Raw genomic sequence first — 14,224 nt, forward strand, 5'->3', positions numbered from 1 at the left:
CGGGCCCCGCGCCTCCGCCTGCGCCTGCGCGCTGCTGACCCCGCCCTCGCCCGCCCGCTCGCAGTGCACGGCCAAGTGTGGGGAGCGCAGCGTGGTGACCAGGGACATCCGCTGCTCGGAAGACGAGAAGCTGTGTGACCCCAACACCAGGCCCGTGGGGGAGAAGGACTGCACGGGCCCCCCCTGCGACCGCCAGTGGACTGTCTCCGACTGGGGCCCGGTGAGGGGGACCAGGGGGCGCAGAGCGGCGGCCACCGCCGGTGCCCAGGGGCCGAGGGTCCGGCGCGTCCCCGCAGCTCTAGAGGGAGGGATGCGAGGTTAGATCAGTGAGCCTTCGTCTCCCTGCCACCGTGAGGACTCACGCCTTCATCCAAAACCAGGTGGCGACCTCACGGTCCCTTTCTATGACCTCCCTGTGTGTCTGTCTCTGTCCATCGGTGTGTCTCTTGTCTGTGCTCACCAGCGCCCCCCACCCTCGGGTGGTGAGTGCACAGATGACCTTTTTAGGTATTTTAGGTGTGCTTTTCTGTGTCTGTTTTCCACCGAGAGAGCACGTAATATTTCTGTAATTAGAACAGAAAATGTTATTTAAAAAGTGGTTGTCATGGCAACCACTCCCTCCCCCACACTGCCGGTCCTCCCTGGGAATGACAGCCAGGGAGTGGGGGGGCACTGGGAGAGGGGCTCCGCCTCTAACCGCCCCCCCTCCCCCCCTGCAGTGCAGCGGGAGCTGCGGGCAGGGTCGCATGATCCGACACGTGTACTGCAAGACCAGTGACGGCCGGGTGGTGCCCGAGTCTCAGTGCCAGACAGAGACCAAGCCGCTGGCCATCCACCCCTGCGGGGACAAGAACTGCCCCGCCCACTGGCTGGCCCAGGACTGGGAGCGGGTGAGTGCCCTGAGCGGGCAGCGGGGCTCCCCGCCGCCTGGGAGGGCCCTGGGCTGAGGGCCAAGTGGCCAGAATGACAGCTTGGTCAAACGAGGAATTAATTGCAAAATATGGTGGCACAATTCACTGAAACTTAATTTGAAATGGAAAAAGCCCAAAAGGTAGGGAAACCCCGGAACACCTACCAGAGGGAAACGGGCAGGGTCTCCTGTCCTCTGCCTGCTCCCAGCCCCCACTGTATGGAGGGGGCGGCCGCCCGGGCCTCGCAGGCTCTTGGCCCCTGGGTCCTGGACGGCCGCTGTTCTCCTGACCACCTCGTCTGCCCCCCACCCCACCCCCCGACCGGCCAGTCACCAACTTGCCTTTTCAGACGCGTCGCTGCCGGCCAGCTGCCGCAAGTAGCCGAGCCGTCCTGGGACACCTTGTCAGGAACCGTTTTGTTTCAGAACAGATGGTTTTCTGTGAACTGCTTTTGATCAGATGCGTTTGGAGCCAAATGGCTGAGTTGTCAGCCAGTCGGCCCTCCACCTAGACACTGTCACCCCGTTGTTACCGACCAAGTCACATCCCCGGAGCCCAGAGTCACGTGTGTGCTGCGCTCCGGCCTCCGGCCCCTGAACCGCCCCCGTCTGTCCCCTGGTCTCAGTGTAACACCACGTGCGGCCGAGGGGTGAAGAAGAGGCTGGTCTTGTGCATGGAGCTGACCAACGGGAGGCCGCAGACGCGCAGCGGCCCTGAGTGCGGGCTGGCCAGGAAGCCCCCCGAGGAGAGCACGTGCTTCGAGAGGCCCTGCTTCAAGTGGTACACCAGCCCGTGGTCGGAGGTGAGCGCCCCTGAGGCCGGAACCCGAGTCCCGGTCCCGCCATGGCGCCTGGAGCCCTGCCCCAGATGCCCCCCACTCCTTCGCCCCTGTTGTCTCCGCCGTGTGCCCTTAGCGACAGTGCCCCCAGCCCTGGACCCCTCGTGCCCTCTCTACCTAGTGATGCCACCAGCTTCCAAGAGGTGGCGGCGGATGGGGAGGCCCGGGATGGTCTTTGAGCACCGCTGAGTGGGGAGGGGGTAGGGAACAGGAGTCCCGGGGCCGATGTCGCCGTGGCCAGGCTGTGGGACCTGGGGTCTCCGGTGCCTCTGGCCTCAGTGTCCTCATGGGCCCGCTCTGAGCACCAAGGGCCATGGTGCAGGGGTGTCACGGGATGCGGCGCCCTGGGCGTTCCACCGGGATCTGGTCTCAGACGCACGTACCCAGGGCGTCTGTGGTCTTGGACGGTGGAAGGCAAATCCCCAAACCTTAGTGTCGGAGGTGAAGATTTCTTACCGTTCGTAAGGCAGGGGTGAGTCTGGGGGTTCCATGAGTGTCGCCCCCACTCAGAGGGTGGGCGGCCAGACCTCTGCCTCCGACCGGGGCCCAGGGTTCTCGGCGGAGGGACGCAGACCTCGCCCCCGACCTCGCCCCCCACGGGACCTCTGCTTCCTACCGCACACACGCCTGTTCAAGAGCGAACACACACACACGGCTTCGTTCTGTGTTGTCCAAGGGAGGACCCCCCTGGGCAGGAGGGAGACTGAGGTGGGGCGGGGGCTTCCGGAAGGGGCGTGGGCAGGGCCAGCGCCTGACGGATGCAGAAGAGGCCTCGGGGGCCAGACGGGTCCAGTGGCTGCGGGGAGCGGAGTGTGTCATGGGGGGAGGGCAGAGCGGGGCTGAGAGGCTGGTGAAGTTCCCCTGAGTCACGCCAGCACACGTGCTTCCTGCTTCAGGAGACGGAGGCCAGTGCTGTGCTGGGTGCTGGGTGCCCCGCCCTGGAAGGGGGGAGAGAGGCAGCAGACCCTGCCCCCAAACAGCCTGAGAGCACCAGGGGGAGGGACATCTGTATCGTACTGATGACGGAGGGTGGGCGAGGTCTCACTGGCACGGGTGGACCACGGAGGTGTGTGGAGCGCAGGCACTTTGTCCCTGTGGCTGCCCCTCCCTGGAATGCGGGCTTGGTAAGAGTTCATTCTTCCCAGCTGTCATCCCCAGTCCCCAGGGGCCGAGGGTCCCTCCAGGGGCACACGGAGGCTCCTTGAAGCACCCACCCACGGTCCATGGTCCTGTGTGCTCAGTGCCAAGCTGGCTGCCTCTTGCCTCCAGACTGGGCCAGCCCCCGAAGCTGGGAGTGGGCGGGTGGTCCTCCCTGCGGTCTCCCAGCCCTACCTTGCCTCAGGGACCCAGGGCTCAGGTCCCAGATGGGCCTGGGTGACGTGGGGTCACCTGTGTTGGGGGGAGGACCTTGGCAAGAGGGTGACGGGGCAGCCGGGGTCAGCAGATGCCCCCGGTGCTCTGGGCAGCTCTGCGGGGCTTTCCGAGGGGAACATCTGGATGGGGGGGCCTCGGCGGGAGTGTGGCTTTGGAAGAGAGGTTTAATTGGCCGGCAACATGGTTTTTCACTGGAGGGGGACACCAGTGCTCTCCTTGGGCCAGGGCCCCCTGTGTCCCGCACGCTGTGTCACAGGCCCCAGGAAAGCTGAAACTGAGGGACCCACCCGGAGACAGTGGAGAGATGAGGGGGCCGCCCCTTTACTGGGCTCCTGGCGGAGCTGAGCGGCCCTGGGGGGGATGAGACCCAGCAGCCTGGTGGGAGGGGTGGGGCGGCCCCTCCTCGGGGTCGGAGCCCTGCCCTGCCAGGTGGGGGCTCTGGCCATGCTCGCTCTCCCATCAGTGCACCAAGACCTGCGGGGTGGGGGTGCGGATGCGGGACGTGAAGTGCTACCAGGGGACCGACATCGTCCGTGGCTGCGACCCGCTGGTGAAGCCCGTCGGCAGGCAGGCCTGTGACCTGCTGCCCTGCCCCACGGAACCCCCAGGTGAGAAGGGGGCGCTGACAAAGGCGGGCAGAACCGGGGGACCGAAGGAGGAACAGGCGTCAGCCAGGGGGACCGGGAAGGTCGAGTGGCTACGGACACTGAGGCCTGGCGGGGATCGAAGGCTTCCCTGGGGATGGCCGGACCCAGCTGGGAGGTGAGGGCGGGCAGGGCGCCAGGTCGGCCTGACTGGGGCTCGGGGTCCCTGGAGCCACGCCATCTCCTGCATCTGGCTTCAGAAGGTGGGGCCAGCCGTGGGTGGGGAGCAGGAATCGGGGTGACTCAGCCTGAACCGGGCACACAGGAGGCGGGGAGCGGCCAGGGCTGACGTGGGGCCCGGCGCCTGGAGGAGGGGCGAGGGCGCTAGACTCTGAGGGGGGCACCGGGACAGGTGGCCGGCTCTGCTTCACACCTGTTCTGTGGAGGGGCCCCTGGTGGGCCTCTGGGGAAGGTGCGTGCCTCTCGGGGTGAGGGCAGCCATTCCTGCAAACCTTGGCCCTGGGCATCAGCCCTGCTGTGCACTGATCAACTGCTCGGGGGGTTGCGGGGGGGAGCAGGAAAGTGGTGGCGGAGGAATAGGGCTGGAGGGCCCGAAGCGGGGCCTGGGAATGGGCATGCAGGAGCCCCCTGTCCACGGGTGCTCTGCTGCTGGGGGCAACCCCCAAGGGGGGTGGTGGGGGCGGGGCCCATCCAGTTTCACCCCTGGGCCACCTGTGATGTCCTACCCCCCCCCCCCGGCCGTGTCCCTTCCCCAGATGACAGCTGCCAGGACCAGCCAGGCACCAACTGCGCCCTGGCCATCAAGGTGAACCTCTGCGGCCACTGGTACTACAGCAAGGCGTGCTGCCGCTCATGCAGGCCTCCCCGCTCCTAGGCACCCCTGCCGCCCCTCAGAGACCGGAGCCCTCCGCCCTGGGCCCCCCCCCCTGCAACCCCGCTGCTGGGGCCCGGGCTGTGAAGACGTGACACTGAGCCTCTGCTCTCCCCCGGGGAAGGAGAGCCCCCGCCGCCCCCCGAGAGCGCCCTGGGCCCCTGCCCCTGCCCGGGAGGGTGTTCTCGGGGCTGCGAGGACACCGTGCTTGTGGGCCGCACCGACCGGCCCCCAGCCCCCCTCCAGAGGGAACGTCCTCTCTGCCTCCAGGGCTCTGGGGTTGGGGACGGGGCTGGGGCGGCAGGGAGACCCCGGTGCCACCTGGGGCCCGGCCTGCCCGGTGCGCCCCGGCCGGGGGGGTTGTGTCTCGAAGCTGGCGTCCACCTGCCTCGCTCCACGAAGCTCTGGCGCCCAGGGGGACGGGCCGCTGCACTTTACGCCCCGGGCGGAGGCGCTCTTTCTCACGGCGCTCCAGGAGGGTCGCCGGCCAGCGCTCCTGGACGTTAATAAAGTGGTCGTATTTATGGTGGTATCGTGGGCTCCCAGTGGCTCTGGCAGGGTGCGCGGTGGCCATCAGGCTCCGAGAGCCAGGCTGTCCGGCCCACTGGCTGAGGACCCGGACCAAGCAGTAGCATCTCCCTGAGGAGGTGACAGTCGGGGAGAAGCAGAGGTGGGTGCCCGCAGGGGTGCGGGGGTCAGGGGGCATCAGGACTCGGATGTTGTTCTCAGAACTGAGCCAGCCGCACGCCTCCCGACTGGTGTGGAGCCTGGGGAGGGGGCTGGGGGCTGAGGGAATGCGTGACCAAACCTGGGGAGGAAAGGCTGACCTTGGGATGTGTGGGGAAGAACCGAGGAAATAAGGCAGGCCCCACACTGGGGGCTCAGGAAATATCTATCGTTACTGTTTCTGACCTCCTAGAAGGGCTGCTTAATCTGGACTTGGGGGTGCAGGAAGGAGGGCTTCCTGGGGGAGACGGTATTCAGGCTGGTCCAGCAGCAGGAGGGGTTCTCCATGGAAGAGGAAGCAGCCAGCGCACATCTCCAAGGAGAGGGTGGGGGCGGGGAAGATGCGGAAAGCCCCCTCTGGCTTCCGCCCGTGGGGTGCGGGTGGGGGACCAGGGTGTCCGCCCACCTTAGGAAGTGAGACGGCCGTGGGCCGGGGGTGCCCGTCATCTTCGGGGACAGGTAGGAGGAGGCAGGTGGCCGCCAGAGCAGGGTCCAGCACGCAGTGCCCAGGGCAGCATTGAGGGGACCCTCAGTGACGAAGGCCCCTGAGGCCATGGGGCGACTTGCATGAGGTCCCCAGCCCCAGGAGGGGTGAGTCACAGTAACTCAGGGTCTGCCCCCCATGCACCCTGCTGCTGTGCCCTGCGGTCACCCTTCCTCCCCGCTGGTCCTCCTTTCGGACCACACTCGGCCCTGCCTGTGCACCAGGCTCCGCTTCCGGGGCTCTGGCAGCCCTTCGCCACTGCCTCTGGAGAGCGTCGCTGTCACCCCACTGTGTCGATGCCAACACAGGCCCAGGGACCATCAGACACCTGTCCCAGGTGACTCGGCCCGTGACCCCCACCCGCTCTCCAGGAGCTCAGCGTTTAGGCCAGCGGCTCCAGACTTGGCAGACAGACTCGGTGTGCTGTGGCTGCCCTCCTCCCTCCCTGTGCAGCTCCCCAGACGGGAGAGGAAAGGCAGACCCTGCCTGGCACTGGGCAGGATGGGGTCCCCTCCCAGGAAGGTCCGGGAAGGGGTCTGGGCTGGCTTGGGATTCCAGGCGGATGGAAGGCGTGGGGGCGATGGCGGTGCTGGAGATGAGCTTTATTGGCTTTCTCTTAGGGAGCACGCGGCTCCCCGAGGGTCCCCACGATGCAGCTGCGTGAACGCACAGGGATGGGCGTGCGACTCGTCTTAAGTGGATCTATGAATCTATACAGAGAACAGAGACCAGAGAGGGAAACAGGAAACCGGAACAGAACAGCCACGGAAGTGCCACCTCCCGGCGCTCGCCCCCCACCCCAGCCCACCCCCCAAGCAGACGCGCACAAAGAACTCATGGGGTTCCACAAAGGGGGAGAGCTGGGGCCGCAGGGACGCTGGGGCCGGATTCCCTTAGCACGTCCAAACGGAGGCGGGAGGTGAAAGGAAGGAGAATGAAAGGAGGAAGCTGGAACTAGTAGGCCCTCCCTCCCTCTGCTCACGGCCAAAGTCCAGACGACTCTGGGGCATTGGGAGAGACGCAGGTGCTCGGCTGTCCTCGGCTCAGGGACCCTCAAAGATTGCTTTGTCTTTTAGGAAGGTGGCTTAGCCCAGCGCCCCTGCAGGCCGCGAGCAGCTGGTCTACCCCAGGGGCCCTGCTGTGCAGGAGACCCCACCTCTGGCCGGGCGGGGGGAGCTGCCTTCTGGCTGGCCACTTCTCTGGGGTGGCCATGGAGCTTCACTTCCCCAGCAGAGGGAGGGAGCCGGAGAGGGGGCCCCCAGGGAGCCCTTAGCCCTGCTGGGAGCTTGGTGGAGAGCGGGCTCAGCTGAGGTCTTACGTGGAGCGGGAGCAGGAGCCGGGCCCTGCTCCCAGACCCTCCTGAGAAACGGGCCAGGTGGGAGAGTTCGGGTGGGTCTCCCCTGGGGGTCAGAGCATGAAGGGCTCTGGGTGCTGAGGCCCAGCGGGCAGGAGGGCCTGTCGCAGGCCTCGGGAGCGGGGGGAAGTGGGTCCCTTAGGTCCTGATCTCCATGCCATCCACCCCCCACGCCTGGGCTTCGGAATGGGGGGCGTGTTTTGGTGCAGACGCTCCCGGAGCAGGTGGTTGGCCTGTGGCCTCCTCCTCCCTCTGTGCCTCCCTCTTTCTCCAAAAAGCCAGTTGGGGCTGTGAATCCCAAGGGCCAGGCTGCCCCTGACACTGGCTAGGACATCTGCAGGAAGGCCAGCCCCGAGGACGTCCCAGCAGCCTGACACCGAGGCCAAGGATGCGCGTGTGAGCGAGAGCGCGGGGGTGCCCCTCCCCACTCCGCTCTGGGCCTGAATCCTTGGTCTGCGATCACCCGGGAGGGCTTGTGCTCCCGGCCCATGGCATCGCGGCTGAGGCCCAGGGACGGGTGGCCAGGGCCGGTCTCACAGCCGGCGATGGCCAAGTTGCTGGGGAGGAGGTGGAGGCCACTTCCCCTGCAGGATGGCAGCTTCGGCGTCAGGAGCCTGGCGTCGCCCTGCCAACTGACACCTGGGATGCGCCTGTGCCCACCTGCCCTCGAGCCCCAGGCCCCGCGACCCCAAACCCAGGGGCCCGCCCCGTGCTCACTGGGCCCTACCCCTGCAGTGCGCCTCGGAGCTCCCGGACCGGCCCCCATGGGGATAGAGAGGCAGGGAGGGCTGGGCCGAGCCCTGGTCCAGGCCCGGGGACCCCGCCATGGTCTGGGGGCCGGCCAGGCGGGCGGGGCTGCTCAGACGTCGGTGCTGACGCTGCGGCTCCGGGAGAAGGCCTCCCGCATGGCTGAGAGGCGGTTGGGGTTGAGCGCCTGCAGGCCCCCGAAGCCCTCGGGCGGCAGCTCGGCGTCCTCCTGGCCGACGCTCTGGTAGGCCACCCGCTGGCCGCCGTTGCGCACGTCCTCGTCCTCGGGCTCCTGCAGGAAGAAGGTGGGCGGCTCGTAGTGGGAGCAGCTGCGGCAGAGGGCGCGGGCCTGCGGGGTCTTCTGGCTGAAGGAGGTGGAGGCAGCCGGGTAGAGCGCAGGCCCGTTGGTGAGCACGAGGCTGTGGCCGCGGGGCAGCGGAGGCGGGTTCGAGTGCACGGCGAAGTCAGGCTCCTCCTCGTCCTCCTCCGAGTCTTCCTTGCAGCAGTAGTACTGCGGGCAGAGGGCTGGTGAGCCCGGCCTCCCGCCCCGCAGCCCGCGCCCCCGCAACGCTGCAGCGAGGGACGGGCTGACTCGTCCCCGGAGCCACGGGAGGCAGGTGCGTTGTGCAGGCGGGGAAACCGAGGCAAGAAGGGCCAGGAAGCCTGAAGAGGGGCGCTGTGCTGCCTTGACCGGCACTGATGGCTTCCCCTGCTCTCAGGGAGACGCTGGGGGACCCTTGGGGGGCCCTATGGTGTGAGAGGGGAAGGGAGAGCCCGGAGGGCGAGAGGCAAGGCTGTCACTCCCTTCTGGGTGCACCGTTGGCCAGGTCCCCTACCCTCCCTGAGCCTCAGTGGCCTCACTTTGCGGGGGGTTTCTGAAGCCCTGGGAGAGGTGAGCCGGGTGCCCCTCATGGCTAAGCTCCCCCAGGTGGGACCCAGACCCGGGCTGTCTGCTCTGTGTTTTCTCCGGGCCCTGCCCCCTCCGCTCTTCCGGGGCCCCAGCGCCCCTCTGCGTCCCGGGGTTACCTGGAGCCGGCAGTAGCACAGAACGGCGATGATGCAGAGCAGGATCACAGTCGCCAAGATGCCCCCAGTGATGACCACTGTCCCGGCTGTCATCCGCCCCCTTCTCCATCAACAGCCTGCAACACACGCCACCAGATTCACTGCGTCGCTGCTCGTGCGTGGCGGGAACAGCCCCTTCTCGTTTAGACTCTGAGGAATCCAGCCCAAAGGGGAAGCTAAATCCCCCGGGGCGCGTGTGCGCAAGAGGTAGGGGCTGGGCCTCCCTCTCCCGGCCCTGGGTCCCCGTCTGGACAGGGTGACGCTAACAGCACGCCCCCCCTGGCGCGGGGGCCCCCAGGGCGATTCCGAGAGCGCACATTTCAGCACCGTGCGTAGCACGCTCTCAGGGAATGGCGCCCGTCCAGGCCGGCTCTCCAAGCTCACCCATTTCTAAATTCACCCAAACACAGCCAAGCTGAACATATGGTTTTGTAACGGAACGAGATCACCCTTATTTTTCCAGATCATTAAATTTCCTTCCGCGACACCGTTTCTAACCACGTCCCGTCGTACGGCATGACCCACCCATTTCCTTTTAGGATGCTCAGTTGTGGCAAAACGCAGAACGTGAAGTTCGCCATCTTGACCGTTTTCGAGGGTGCAGCTCGGCTGGTGGGGAACCCTCGGCGCTGGTGGGCGGCCGGGCGCCGGAGCCGGGCCGTCTTCTACAGCCCGGCACCAGCCCCCCCCCTTTTTTTTTTTTGATATTTAGGTTGTTTACATTAAAAAATATTTTAAGTGGATGTTTTCATAGTGCTTTTGCAGCTAAGTGATTGGAGCTGTTGGAGCTACGGACCTGCTCCAATTAGTTTTTCAGGAGAAATTCCTAGAAGGGGGATTTCTAGGCGGAAGGACGGGCCCGCTGCAAACCCGTCGTGGAAAATGTCACACGAAGGCAGAGAGAATGCGCACGCGTCGCCGGCTGCCCTTCGGTTAGCTTCCCTGTCCGCCCGGGCGCTGAGAAGCCGGTTCTAGAATAAAGGGGCCTGCCCCGTAGCCCCTTCTGACGCTGGTCCCCGTGGTGGCCGGCTTCAAGTCTTGAAGAGGTAACAGCTGGCCTGCAAACTCCCTGGACGCCTAGATGGCCTCCCACAGGCCAGTAGCCGCCGGCTGCTCCTGCCTGGGTTGGCTGTCCCTTGCTTTCTTTTGCAGGGGGCTGGGGGGGGGGGGCAAATGCACATCTTAGGGAGACCCCGGAGCGGATCAAGTCACTCATCAATCCTTCCGTGCAAAATCTGACGGATGAAGACTTAACAGAAACACCCAGTCTGTGTCCAGCCTCCTCCACTCGGCTCCAAAATGATTTTTACAGTTGCCTTGTTCCAATCAGGATCCAGCTGCATTTGGCTCTTTGACTCGGGAACAGCTCTGTTCCCCCCGCACCCTGCCCAGCGTTGTTTGTAGAAGAAACTGGGTCGCTTATCTGGACAGAATTTTCCATGTACCAGAGCTGGCTGGGTCTCCTGAGCGGCCCTGGACACTCCAGCCCTATTTTGTCTTCTAAACTGGCTTCGACCGAGTCCCTGCCGGGGGCTGGGACTCTCAGGCTCCTGCCGTCACGTTGGGATCGACGGGGGGCTCCAGCTGCTGTCAGTTCCCCACTGCCCTCCACCCACTCCATCTGTCAGCCTTTGCGGATCGTTACCTAGACCCAGGACTGACTTAGGGGGCTGCAGAGAGTGACTTTTCAGACCGTCTCTTCTGCAGTGACCAGCTGCGGTTCTTCCCCGAAGGGCTTTCCCGAGGACCTGCGGCGTTATCCTCCAATGCGGTCAGCCGAGGAAGGGCTCACGTGCTCAGTTCGTTTTATCCATTTTCAGAAGAGGGGTTCCCCACGAGGTTTCTGGTCGTTTCCTAGTATCACTGTGATCTCACTGACTTTCCGTATATTTAATGTAGTTCAGTCCACATCTACTTTTTAACGTTCAAATGATCCCATTGGGACTGTGGGTTTGGACGCCCCTCCACTTTGGCTCCTGTGTCATTTTTAAAAATTTTTTAAAAATATTTTATCTATTTTTGATACAGAGAGAGACAGAGCATGAGAGAGGGAGGGGCAGAGAGAGAAAGAGACACAGAACCGGAAGCAGCTCCAGGCTCCGAGCTAGCTGTCAGCACAGAGCCTGACGCGGGGCTCGAACCCACGAACGTGAGATCTGACCTGAGCCGAAGCCGGAGGCTTAACCGGCTGAGCCACCCAGGTGCCCCTCCTGTGTCATTTTGATGGGAACTTCGCTAATCCTTGATGACATGTTTGTTTACTTTTGAGAGACACAGAGGCAGAGCGTGAGTCAGGGAGGGGCAGAGAGAGAGAGGGAGACACAGAATCAAGCAGGCTCCAGGCTCTGAGCTGTCGGCACAAAGCCCGACGTGGGGGTTGAACCCACGAACCGTGAGGTCATGATCTGAGCCGAAGTCGGCTGCTTAACCGACTGAGCCCCCAGCTGCTCCGACATTTTGCTTTTAGGCACCAGGGGTCCCAGCTCACCTTGTCCCTGGCACCTGCTGTTCCTGTGACAGCCTGGGTCTCTTAGTGGGAAGTGCTTTGTAGAGAACATGATCTGAGCACTAGGAGTGCTCACTGTTCCTGGGTTTTCATTGGTTCTAGGCTTTTCAGACGCCGGAGCTATGGGTTACTTCTCTTTTTTAGGAAGAGAAAAATAAAACTCGAGTTTATATTGACTTTGTTCCTTATTCGTTTTTCCCTGTTATATATAATAATTTAAAACTAACAGGACCAATGTTTTCACTAACAAGTCTACTGAACGGAACATGATATTTATTTGTTCTCTTTTTGTTCTTGTCCCCTTGGGGATGGATCGTAACAAGAGTATTTCAAAGTCACTTGAAATCATTTTTAGTGTGGTTTTTCCATCCACCTGATACTCAAATTCATTTATTCCAAGTTAGTTCTTCCTTTTTTTAAAAATCGATTTAATTTTGCATTTTAATTGTAGAGAACACTTGGCGCCAAAGTCAAAAGCATGAAGCCAGGTGCATTCAGAGCTCCTGCTTCCTGCCGCTCCTCTGCTGTGCCCCAGACAGAACAATTTTACTTGGCTCTGGGTTTATCTTCCCATTGCCTCTTTCTTTCTTTCCTGTTTCTTTTTAATGTTTATTTTTGAGAGAGAAAGAGTATGTGAGAGCCAGGGAGGGGCAGAGAGAGAGGGAGACGCAGAATCTAAAGCAGGCTGCAGGCTCCGAGCTGTGAGCACAGAGCCCGATGCGGGGCTCAAACCCAGAACCGTGAGATCATGACCTGAGCTGGTTAGATGTCAACTGCCTATTTCTAGAAAAATATAAGGAAATAGAGCCTTCCTTCCTTCTCTTAAGCTAAGATGGCATGCCATATACACTGTCTGTACAGCCCCCTGCTTTGCTGGCCGGTCTGTCCCTACACGGACGCACTGCTCCTCGGTCACCCCCAGGGAGCCCTCGGAGCCTCGCTCCTCTTCACAGCCGCCCATGCTCCGTCGGTGGGAAGCCCAGCTTACTCAGCACGTTCTGCAGGTGGGCATTTGCATTACTTCCCACCTTGTGAGGTCACAGGAACATGTGATGAGGATTTTACGGTGTGCACATTTTTTTTTTTGAGAGTCAGAGAGAGACAGTGGGAGCAGGGGAGGGTCAGAGAGAGAGAGAGGGAGATACAGAATCTGAAGACAGGCTCCAGGCTCTGAGCTGTCAGCACAAAGCCCAACGCAGGGCTCGAACTCACAAACCGTGAGATCATGACCTGAGCAGAAGCCGGACGCTCAACTGACTGCGCCCCCCAGATGTGCACGTTTCTAAAGGTTTTGATAAACCTTGCCAAAGACTCGCGGGCGTCTGGGCCCGTTTTCCCTCTTCCAGGAATGTGTGAGAATTGACATGGGATTTTCATTCGGAGATTCAAGATCTGAGCAGTCGGTAGGAGCGGAGTGCAAGGCTGCGCCCCTGCAGTGAGGTCAGAGGCGTGCTGGCTCTGGTGGCCAGGCTGGGAGGCGTCAAGTGCCCCGAGGGGCCGGGGGGCACCTGGCTGGCCCCGAAGGCCAGCACCTTGCCTACAGATGGAGGGGGACACGCCCACAGACGGACACGAAGTCTTTCCCAGGAAACGCCGTGCATCAGAGGCAAAGCTGGGATGGGAACCCAGACTCTGGATAGACAGACAGGAAGGCAGATCTGTGCAGACCCGAAGCAACGAGCCGACGAGACACAGACTCACAGATAGCTCCAAATTCAGACGGAGCTGCAGACAGGCAGATGCAGACAGGGCCCGGGTCGGGAAGACGCAGTGCAGGCCACACAGACAGACAAAGCAGGAGCCCCAGGGACCCCCACATTCCGGGCTCCCTGCCGGGCAGCTCCCACCCACCTTGGCCCCCAGGGCGACTGAGGCCAGCTGGCCTGCTGGCCCTGCCAAGGGTGCAGGCTGACCTGGGGCCAGATCCAGGGAGCTGGGTGTGCAGGCAAGGCGGCTGGTGGGGGGGTGGGGAGAGGCTGGGCCGGGGCCAGGCCTGCTGTCTAGATGTATTTCACGCTCTCGCTGAGGTGAGGCAAAGCAAAGCAGGCAGCTGCTGGCCCCACGCCCCGACGCCTTTCCCTCCCCAGGGGCTCACGGGATGCCACGGCTCACCCCAGCCTTCACCTGATGCGGCCAGGAGGCGGCGGCAGACTGGACCCCAGTCCACGGCACCGGCCGTGGGAGGGCAGAGCGGGCGCCGGGACCCTGACCCTGCAGACAGGGCGGTGGGTTCACGGAAGAGCAGGGCCGCTTCCTGCGATCCTGGTTGGGCAAATGGGTCCCGCGGCCAGTCACCAGGGATCCGGGGCCTCCCAGCGTCCCCGCTGTCCTGCCAGCACTTGTTAGGACAGGCCCTCGGGCGTGGCGATTCCCACGTTTGAAGATGAGCAAACCCAGGGGGGCAGAGGTCCGGACACTAGCAGTTCTGGGGTCAGGCTCGAGGCCAGACCTGCTGCTGCTGTCACATCTTGGGGCTGAAGCATCACCCCGCCCCTCCCCCGTCCCGTTCCAAGTGTGCAGAGGCCTGCAGCCCACGGCCTCTCCGGCCACGGCGCTGGCGGCCCCAGCCCTCCCTCCCCCCATGCTGTGCCGCTCTGTCCCTCTCTCCCGAGAAGTGGGACTGGGACCCGGCGCTGGCCAGTCCCTGCCGGTCCCCTGACCCGTAGTAGCAGCGCAGGCGCTCAGGCTGTGGCCACGTGTGTGGGCAGCCGGGGCGCTGCTCCTTGTGGTGGTGGGGGGGGGG

At 63.5% G+C, this 14,224-nt stretch overlaps 2 protein-coding genes across 3 annotated transcripts in view; one reads left to right on the top strand and one right to left on the bottom strand.

Moving 5' to 3' along the window:
* Positions 1-5,131, top strand: part of ADAMTSL2 (ADAMTS like 2) — a 32,370-nt gene extending 27,239 nt beyond the window's left edge. The window contains exons 15-19 of one of the 2 annotated variants that reach the window (XM_029919520.1): positions 65-220; positions 720-890; positions 1,537-1,713; positions 3,587-3,731; positions 4,484-5,131. In XM_029919520.1, the coding sequence (XP_029775380.1) occupies positions 65-220; positions 720-890; positions 1,537-1,713; positions 3,587-3,731; positions 4,484-4,602 (768 nt within the window). In that variant the 3' untranslated portion in view covers positions 4,603-5,131. The remainder of the gene's footprint in view (positions 1-64; positions 221-719; positions 891-1,536; positions 1,714-3,586; positions 3,732-4,483) is intronic. The other variant, XM_029919521.1, reaches the window with a different exon arrangement.
* A 1,259-nt stretch (positions 5,132-6,390) lies between these two features.
* Positions 6,391-14,224, bottom strand: part of FAM163B (family with sequence similarity 163 member B) — a 25,655-nt gene continuing 17,821 nt past the window's right edge. Inside the window, exons 2-3 of the mRNA XM_029919539.1 lie at positions 8,937-9,052; positions 6,391-8,421 (exon numbers count right to left, since the gene is read on the bottom strand). Of these exons, the coding sequence (XP_029775399.1) occupies positions 8,023-8,421; positions 8,937-9,029 (492 nt within the window). The 5' untranslated portion in view covers positions 9,030-9,052 and the 3' untranslated portion in view covers positions 6,391-8,022. The remainder of the gene's footprint in view (positions 8,422-8,936; positions 9,053-14,224) is intronic.

Source organism: Suricata suricatta, chromosome 13, assembly GCF_006229205.1.
Source record: "Suricata suricatta isolate VVHF042 chromosome 13, meerkat_22Aug2017_6uvM2_HiC, whole genome shotgun sequence".
Taxonomy (NCBI): Eukaryota; Metazoa; Chordata; class Mammalia; order Carnivora; family Herpestidae; genus Suricata; species Suricata suricatta.